Source organism: Camelina sativa, chromosome 14 (assembly GCF_000633955.1).
Source record: "Camelina sativa cultivar DH55 chromosome 14, Cs, whole genome shotgun sequence".
Lineage (NCBI taxonomy): Eukaryota > Viridiplantae > Streptophyta > Magnoliopsida > Brassicales > Brassicaceae > Camelina > Camelina sativa.
In genome coordinates, this window is record NC_025698.1 from 24,186,019 (window position 1) to 24,196,171 (window position 10,153).

General features: G+C 33.3%; 1 protein-coding gene across 1 annotated transcript; it reads left to right on the forward strand.

Moving 5' to 3' along the window:
- Positions 6,005–9,104, forward strand: LOC104742314 (polygalacturonase At1g48100). The gene is made up of 6 exons (XM_010463307.1): positions 6,005–6,527; positions 6,736–6,903; positions 7,114–7,158; positions 7,243–7,450; positions 7,553–7,634; positions 8,391–9,104. The coding sequence occupies exons 1-6, from the start codon at positions 6,084–6,086 to the stop codon at positions 8,893–8,895; spliced, it is 1,452 nt and encodes a 483-aa protein (XP_010461609.1). The 5' UTR covers positions 6,005–6,083; the 3' UTR covers positions 8,896–9,104.

A 10,153-nucleotide genomic window follows, 5' to 3' on the forward strand; every position in this document is an offset into this window, starting at 1 on the left:
TATTCAATGGCCTTGTCCGACAGTTAAAGAGGAAATAACCAGCGTCGTCCGTGTAATAGAAAAAACATTGACGATATTCCTGCCCCTAAATATGAATCTTTTGAGTTTTGCATCTTAGGCAAATAATGAAATGAAGAGATTAGAGAAATCATGCAAATCACATCCTAAGTGTCTTGGTTTAAAGAAAGTAAGTATCATATAAAAGAACAAACCTTGGTATCTAGAGGATCTGCTCCTCCCAAATCAATGATACAATCCTTAATGTTTTCTACTAAATCTTGTCTACCAATGAAACTCTCGAGCAAGGCACCATATCTGTCAAAATTTAAAAAGCTCACCTAGCTTAAAATTAATCATCTAGTTCAAATCAATACTTAAGTTCATAATCATCATTAGTAATAAGGAGATCAAAATCACAATCATAATTTACTAAATTCATGAAGGATTTGGCTTCCATCAACTTACACAAGCCAAAAGTATAGTAGAACTGCAAAATTCTACTATACTCTCACTCTAACTCTTTCACTCACCAAATCTTTCAGGACATGGATTTCACAGAAAAAGATGGGACATTACTACCTTCAAGCATGACAATTCTCGGTTGCACATCTTCGGTTTGACGGGAATGAACAAGTGCCCATGACAATTGCATTAAGCACTCTTGCTTAAGATCCTCAGTGAACCTCTCGAACCTTTCACATTAAGCACTCTTGCTTAAGATCCTCTCGAACCTCTCTTTCAAATCCCTACACATCAATCAAAACCATGGATTTTTAGCTGGTGAAGCCTGTAAAAAACTTCTAAAGCTCGATTTCAAAGTTCTCTCGAATCCAAAAATCAAAGGATGGGGCTAATCTTGGAGAAAGCAAATCTGATTTCAGAAATTGGCAAACAAAAACAGTTATAAATTTTCCTCTAATAGTTCGTGATTCCATTTACCTACAAGAGATGGTTCTTCGTCTTTGGAAATGTAAGGCGGAAAGAAAAAGCAAACACATGAGAAGGATTAGAGAAAAACTTACAGCGATGACATCTCCATCGCACCAAGGAATCTTATCGCTACCGGTGAAGAAGAAATCGACGGAGTCAAAGAATTGTCCGATCTTAGCATCCATTGAAGGCGATTCTGAGCTTTGATTAATGTGAGACTTCGTTCTCGTCTCTCTCACGAGAGATCAAAGATTGTAATATTTTTTTTTAAATTAAAGTATTTAATTATATTAAATTTGTGCTAAATGTGGAATATTTAAGAGTGAGTGCTAATTTTGTTAGAAAAACATAAATTAGTGCTATTGAGGAGTATTTCTCTTATTTTTAAGTATGCAATTTTAAAAAAATATATATATAGAGGATAATGTTAGTCGTGGTTTATATCATCCACAGAACATGTTATCTTTATTGTCCAATAAACACAAAACCACCAACATTAAAACTAGCCAAATTGCATAACCATATATATCTAAGAGACTAAGACCCATCAGGTGTACGAAATGGTCGAAGTCCTCGTTGTTACATAGAATTAAACTTATGTTTTTGAATTATGCTTATTATGGGTAATTCAAACATTGATATATATAAAAATATATTTATACGTGCTGTCATAGAATTAAACTTATGTTTTTGAATTATGCTTATGGGTAATTCAAACATTAATATGTATAAAAACATATTTATACGTGCTGTCACGTAGACATAAATGTACACACAAAAAGTTTGATGTTACTTGGAGTATCCTTCACAGTTTGCGGCATATAGATTTGGAAACAAAACACATGTCGCGACTTGAAGATACTTCCGGATGGTGGAAAAAGAGCCACTAACAGAGAGCGTTGCGGCGCGTGTAACCAAAGTGTACACGTGGTGTTAAGTTGAGCCACAAGAGCCCATCATCACTCACGACCCGTGAGAGAGATATACATGTGACATATAGAGACGAAAATATACAACAACAAAAAAAAAAGACTCACGCTTTAAACTTTTCTTGTTTCTTCCTCTAAATCAAATAACTTTTGGGAATAATGGCTTCGACCTAACATACAGTTTTTTTAATAGGACAGCATAACATATATTTCATGTCGATCACAAAAGGTCTAGCTAGTCGCTAGTATATTTCTGTTCATAGAGATATTCATTTGTGACATGCAACTATATCTTTGAGAGGATATCAATAACCTAGATATACTTTAGTGGATTTGTGTTAGCTAGTGCATAAGTTTTGTTAGGAGATTGACTTGAAGTCTTGAACATATTCTCATATGTAAGTAATGTTTATGCCTTCTTTCTTCGATATCGCCCAAAGATAATGATAGGCACTAGATTTATACTGTATAAATTTGTGTATGGGAAGGAAAAAATAGAATAAAAACAATTAATTAAGAGACAAACTACTTTGTACGTTTGAAGAATATTATGTCACTGTCTACGTATATATTTTACATGATTACATCCACTATGAGAAATTCTAACAATGTATACATGTATTGGTGAATTGAATTCTGTATATATAGTTTCTTATGAAATTAGAGATGATTCTGGCCGACATTAAATGATTCTTGTTTAAAAACCAAAAGCAAGAAATAGATAAATGTGTGGGAGGACAGCTCGTTTAGAAGCATTGGGAATCAATGGATACATTTCCGGAGCCCCCGCCCAACTCTTTTCCTTACGGGTCTTCAACATCCACAAGAAATAAACTCAACTACAATACAACAAAGTGTCACGAGATTTGTCTATTTGCTTCTCAATTATTTATATCACTTGATTTTTTTATTTATTAAACTATACAAAACGCTTATTATTATTTTTTTGTTAGATATCTGTGTTACTTTTCTTTATCATTCGTCGGCATTGTTAGTGTTTCACAAACTAAAGTTTTAAGAAGCTAAAAAGGGCATGACTGGTAATGCTGTTGTTGTGGATTGGGATCGATATCAATCGTTGTCGTATGAATGATCTTTTTTTCTTGAATCGAAAAAGATTCTAAAGATCTATCCATATACACAGTTTATGAATTTTCCAAGTCACTATTACCTTTCAAATATAAGATGACTTTACAATCAATTGTATAAGTGTTTGTACATATGAATCTGCAAACTGAGCTGAAGAACTTGCTTCAATTTTTTTTTTACCAAAAGAACTTAATATAACTTATTAATATTTTCTTTAAAAGATTAAAAATCAAATATTTTTATATTTACTAGGTTAGACCCGCGCTACGCCGCGGTAATACTTTTTGTAACTATGTTTAGATATATTGAATTCTTGAATATATGAACTTCTTTTTAGAATTATATTAATTGTAAAAACTATGGTTTATACAATAATAAAATAGAAAATGCACTAATTAATTAATGATTGAGAAATCTCAAATCAAAGATGGCTTATAAATGTTTACATTTAAATTGAGTGAACTTAATTGTATAAATAGCCTAATGTTTTATATTCTTTACCCTAATGTGGGAGATATATTAGTGTGGTTTGAATTTGTGGTGTATTTTTGTATTTAATATAAATTTAAACACATATTGTTTTATAGCGTTTTTTTAATTGTTAGAAAAGTTAATATTGGTCAAAATACATAAACATATTTTGGAGGGATCCGTCATAACTGTGGTGTTGTAAACCTGTAACCACTTGATTAAAGACACTATCCTCTTATTTTATTTTCTTTACTTGTTATAGAAGTTAGAAATATTAGTATAGCTTGATTTTCTGGTGTGTCATCACCTGGTGAAAAACATCTAATTTTTATTATATTGATTAGACTGTTTCATATAATCCAGGCTAATGCGGTCCAAACATTATAAGTTCAGTATTTTATGAGAAGATATATATATATATATATATATGTATACTGTTGATACATACAACTTTAAACATGGCCTACAAAATTTAAGTCGGTCATGTAAATAAACATGATCCATGTTCTGAACAATACGGTACGAAGAGAGAAGGTGAACAATTAATTATTGACAGTGCCGCACACACATGTACATCACGAATGTAAGCGCAAGATTTCAAATCAGTCCTTCCAACATTATGTGTTCTAATCATTTCGTATTTTTATATGTTTATTAACCAATAATTATTCTTCTAGCTAGCTATCTCTACACATATTCCATTATTAAGTTGTGGTCTTATATATCTTACTATGGCAAATGAAGATATGCTGTCTACTAGTGGATAATTTACCAATAAGAATTTTGTCCAATTATAGATCTAAAGCCCTCACAACCAAAATTCAAGTTTGTTATATATCACGAACATAGAGACGCAAACTCTCATTTGCATAAATATCACACGACAGCTATTTGTTAGATAATAACGTTGCGTGTTGGTGGTATTACAAATATATTAGGATTCTACGAGATTAGAATTGGAATAATGTTCACTAATAAGTAATTAGTTATTATTTTTTTTTGTATCCATTACATATAGTTGATCAAAAGTATTAGTATCTTACAAATCTGTTAATTGTTATATTAAGTTAACGTGGCAATTCTTTTGCATGGGGATTGAGGTGAGTAACCAGGGTTACTGATGAAACCTTGTTGTACTGACTGACTTGCTTAAGGGTTTTAATTTAATTTAATTTCAGATTTCTTTTAAGAAATAGTCTGGATTACTAGCTAGGAGGACTTCCTAACTACTAACTAGCATCAATAATTTTATCCATTGAATGAAAATCAATATATAAGAGCATGTATGGGTAGAGACTCCCACAGTCTCTCAAATATATTATTTTAATATCTATTATTCTACTTAATTATTTATTTAAAATTTAAATAAAAATAAAAATTACAACCAATTATATGTCCACACATGTGAAAGCAGTCTCTCAAGAGGTTTTCAAATGTTCTAAAATGAGAATCGATTCTCTTCTCTCTCCTTTACTTTTTATTATTTTTTTTTTTATTTTGTTGAGAACACATGTGAAAAACTACCACTGTTTATGCTCTAATATTTTTGTAAAAAAATAATTAGCATCAATAATATGCTAAGAAATTTGGATCTTATAAGATAGGAAACATGAAATCTCTTGGACTGCAAGAAATAATATAACTATATATACATATAGTATATAATATATATGTATATATATATATAGTGCAGAAACTAAGTATATACATAGTGCAGAAACATAGTGCAGAAACTAAGTATATATATATACTACAATAACTACCGTGGTAATGTCTCTTTTCCCCTATTTTTAATTCTCACATATTTACTCAGAAAATAGTTTAAAAAAAAAAAAAAAAACCGTTCAAGCATAACTCAGAAAACGTCTAGTAAATAAATTTAATAGATGATATAAATTATGATTAAGTTGATGATGATAACATGTATACAGTATATTGTTGAAAAAAACAAAAATCCAAACAAGAATTAAAAAATATAATGGATAGAAAGTATGTAAGATCAAAAACAACGTTATGTAAAAAACTATATTGTGGTAAAGTCATAGTTCACTCTATACTTTACTACTATATAGAGATTGATCTATAAAAACAAAAAAACAAGAAGTCAAGAATTTTCCCAATACACAAGAAGGTCATTTGTTTTTATAGATCAATCTCTATATAATAGTAAAGTATCGATAAACTTCTATGAATCCTTAAAAAGATTAATTTGTTTTATTATGTTATTAATTCAAAACGTATTCACCTTGACCATTCAGAAGCCATATAAGTATATATCAATCCAAACATTAGTCAATATTTCGATATAGATGAAAACATTACAATCTTTCTAACTAGAAAATAAAAATAAAGAATTGAAAAGAGAAAAAGACAAGTCGTAAAAACAGTAGAATATTTGCTAACTAAAAACAAGTCTCCTCCTCTTAAAAAACCTCATGTCCAACAACAACACATATATAGAACTCAATAACCAACAAGTAATAAACACGTGTCATCTACACGGACTTCAAACTCCATTTGTCTCTGTGTGTGTTCTGTTCTGCTTTGCTATATAACAGACTTCAAAACTCATCTATAAACTCTCAAAACTCATCTATAAACTCTCTTAACTTAACACTCTCTCTCTTTCTCTTTCTCCATTTCTCTCCTCTCCATAGCTTAGCAATGCGAGGTCTCGGAGGCATTCTCGTGGCTTACATAATCTCCACTGTCCTCTTCGGACATTTCACGTACGTGGCACAAGGAAGATATCATTACCACAAGAGTCGTCGTGGCCTCTCGCATCCTCTTCCTCCTCCTTCTTCTCCTCCACCTCCACCTCCTCTTGAATCAGCCAATCCACCTGATCAAGTCCCGTCTGACCCGTACCCGAATCCAAACCCGAGTCCAGACCCGGCTCCGGGAGATTCTGACTCAGGGTGCATCTTTGACGTCACGTCATATGGAGCAGTGGGTGATGGTTCTTGCGACGACACGGCAGCGTTTAGAGATGCTTGGAAAGCCGCTTGTGCCGTCGAGTCCGGCATCGTTTTGGCACCTGAAGGTGGCGTTTTTAAAATCACTTCCACTATTTTCTCCGGTCCATGTCAACCGGGACTCGTATTTCAGGTGAGCCAAACAAAATAAATGATTCTTCTTCTAACAAAAATAACATTTAAAAAAAAAATCACTATGCTAATAACCATAAAAATGTTTCTACCAAAAAAAAAATAACCATAAAAATGTACCATGTTTATGTTCTAATTATATATATGTCATTTGAAAGTATTATTTATGTAAATTTTAACGTTTGTGTTTTTTGGTTGGGATTATGAAGTTGGACGGAGTGTTGATGCCACCGGACGGACCAGAGGAATGGCCAGAGAAAGACAGTAAACAACAGTGGTTGGTTTTTTACCGCCTCGAGGGTATCACATTTGCCGGCAAAGGCACCGTCGAAGGCAATGGTCAAAAATGGTGGGATCTACCTTGCAAACCACACAGGGTAAAAAAATTTCACTACTTTTATAACTTTACATTAGAGATTTGCTGATTATTAATTATTAGCTGATAAGTCGTGTGGTCGTGACAAAACAGAACACACGACAAGAAACCGTACTATTATTATTCGTATACAAATTTTCTTATAAAAACAAAAGAAATTGTTGTCAAATAATGTAATTTGGACTCTGTGTTTTATTATCATTTTTTTCAGGGACCAAACGGATCATCGTCGTCTGGACCATGTGAGAGCCCGACCGTGAGTCCTAACTAAACCGAACCAAATCCAATACCGATTTAAATTTAGTTTAGCACTAACCCTTTTTTCATTATTTTTGTTTAGATGATACGATTTTTCATGAGCAATAATATAGTGGTGAGAGGATTAAGAATCCAAAACAGCCCACAGTTTCACATGAAATTCGACGGATGTGAAGGAGTTCTAATAAACGAAATCCAAATATCGTCTCCGAAACTAAGTCCGAACACGGATGGTATCCATCTTGGAAACACAAGATCTGTTGCCATTTACAACTCTGTCGTTAGCAACGGTACTGTTTTTTTATTGGTATCTATCAATAATGTTGTGTTGTAACTTTGGTTTTACTAATATTATTATGTATTAATTGGGAATGAACAATAAAATGAAACAGGAGACGATTGCATATCGATAGGAACTGGCTGCTCAGATGTTGACATTCAAGGTGTCACTTGTGGGCCTAGTCACGGGATCAGGTCTGTCTCTTTTTCATTTCCTTTTCTGTCTTTTTTTATTTTTTATTTTTTTAATTATATACAGTCATTAAAAACAGAATATTAACGTTAATTTTTGTTGTTTATTTTGTTTTTGGAATTGATTCCATTACGATGTCTGTGTGTTTTTAACATGGATCACGGATGTTAGCTGAATGTTCCATCCACTGGAAATTGAACTTTTTAACTAGTTGACAAAAAATATCGAACTTGGCACTAGATTTTAATAAACCAAAAAGTTCTTTATATTCCATAAATCTTATTTTTGAACTTGAATAATATATTTCTATGCAAAACTTCAAAAAAATACCATTTTTAATACTAATTTAGTCTAAAACTCAAAATTGCATGATTATTGATTCTTTATTATTGGAAACATCATACACAAGTACTATTAATTTTATCGTTTTTCTATTAGGGTGCTATTTTTTTTTTTTTTAATTTATTCACCTCGGTCAAAACGCGATTTGATTGTAACCGATTTTCTAAAAAACGCAGCAGTTTAATAAACTAAAGTTTTTCATATTCATAAATATCATTTTCGAGTTTGAATAAATATTTCTATACAAAATTCTAATAAGATATTATCTTTCACTTAATTTGGTCTAAAACTAAAAAAAAAAACTGCATAAGTTTATGACTCTTATCATTGGAAAAATCAGTATCAACTACTATATATTTTGTTTTTATGTGTTCTAACCGCTAAAAAAACTTTTGAAAATGTGTCTCAAAACGCAGCATTGGGAGCTTAGGAGTGCACAATTCACAAGCCTGCGTTTCAAACATAACAGTCCGAAACACGGCGATCCGCGATTCCGATAATGGTCTCCGGGTGAAAACATGGCAAGGCGGAACCGGATCCGTCTCAAACCTCCTCTTCGAAAACATCCAAATGGAGAACGTCCTCAACTGCATAATCGTCGACCAGTACTACTGCTCATCGAAAGAGTGTCGCAACGAGACATCTGCGGTTCGAGTCTTCGATGTGGAGTACCGTAACATCAAAGGAACTTACGACGTTAGAAGTCCGCCGATTCATTTTGCATGTAGTGATACCGTCGCTTGCACGAATATAACGATGTCGGAGGTCGAGCTGTTGCCCGAGGAAGGTGAGCTAGTTGATGATCCGTTTTGTTGGAATGCTTACGGGAAACAAGAGACGTTGACGATCCCGCCAATTGATTGTTTGCTTGATGGCTCTCCGGTGGTGGAAGAAGCATATGATTCAAATTATGGTTGTTAGTAGCGTGCGCACACTTGGATGGTTAAGGTTTGCCCTTTTATTTAGTTGTATATCGGGCCATCCCTTGTAGGGTCTTTTAGTGGAAGCCTTATTTGTGCGATGAGATTTTTATGCATTTAGATGATGTCTCTCTCTATGGCTTATTATTTTTCGTCCATTATAAATATTTTTATATCTATCAGTACTTACAATATTTCGTTTTTGTTGCATTCGTTTCATACGATCTTTTTACTTCTCAGTGAAGACAGTGAAATACATATTTCTCAAAAGATGCACTTGCAAGTAACAATATAAGTGACTTAATATGCGATTAAATATAATCAGTCAGCTGATAATTTACCTAATAGGAGATACGAGTTAAACTAAGTTACCTAATAGGAGACACGAGTTAAACTAAGATTAGACTAGGTGGTATGCCATAATATAAGAATGTCATCAAGGTGTAAAAAAAAACTTAATATTCAATTTGAAACTCTTTGAGTTGGGAGGAACAAAGTACAAACAAACAAAGGGCAGATGTAAAAGTCAAAATGAGGATTTTACAGTAGAAAAGAGAAGAAGAAAGAAACACACACACCGTAAGCGGACAGCATATGAACTTCGGATCACAATACTCAGAAGTAACAACAATACTCAGGCCATATCCAAATAACAAAAACGCAACAACAAACCCGTAAACCTCAACAATTCTCTTTTTTGGTGTTTGATCAAACCAGTCAACCTCAACAATTCTCTTTTTTGGCGTTTGATCAAACCAGTCAACTCTCATCTATACAAACAGAACCCTCCCTTCATACCACATTGGCTTGTATGATGAAGCATGATTAACTTTTGACATTTTAGGGAGATGATTTTAAATATCAGGAATCAGATAATAAGCCAAACCCGGGGTGGTTTTACTTCTGAAGTGACTTGGTGTCCAGAGGAATAGTACCGACTGTTAAGATTGCAGGAGACTCATCAGCAACTTTTATGGGTACTGATCTTTGTTTGACACTGTCATCAGAAAGAGAAGCATCAACCACTTCAGAGGGGTCTATCTTCTTCTGAGAGCCAGAGGAGGTCGGTTTAGACTTGGCTTGACCCTTCTGGTTCAGGTGAGAAACAGTGGTCGGGTTAGATTCTGTACCACTCGGGTCAATCGTGAGAGAGCTCATCTTCTTCTGAGTGGGAGAAGTATCTTCTTCATTACCTTCCTTTACAGTGGTCTCCTCACTCCCATCTGACTTTGCACGAACCTCCTCGCTTTCCTCAGAGA

Bases quoted from the DNA above. Each gene is read 5' to 3' on its own strand.
- LOC104742314 (XM_010463307.1), top strand. From the start codon at position 6,084: ATGCGAGGTCTCGGAGGCATTCTCGTGGCTTACATAATCTCCACTGTC. The intron at 6,528-6,735 runs GTGAGCCAAACA...GGGATTATGAAG, and splicing joins AACCGGGACTCGTATTTCAG to TTGGACGGAGTGTTGATGCC. The intron at 6,904-7,113 runs GTAAAAAAATTT...CATTTTTTTCAG, and splicing joins TACCTTGCAAACCACACAGG to GGACCAAACGGATCATCGTC.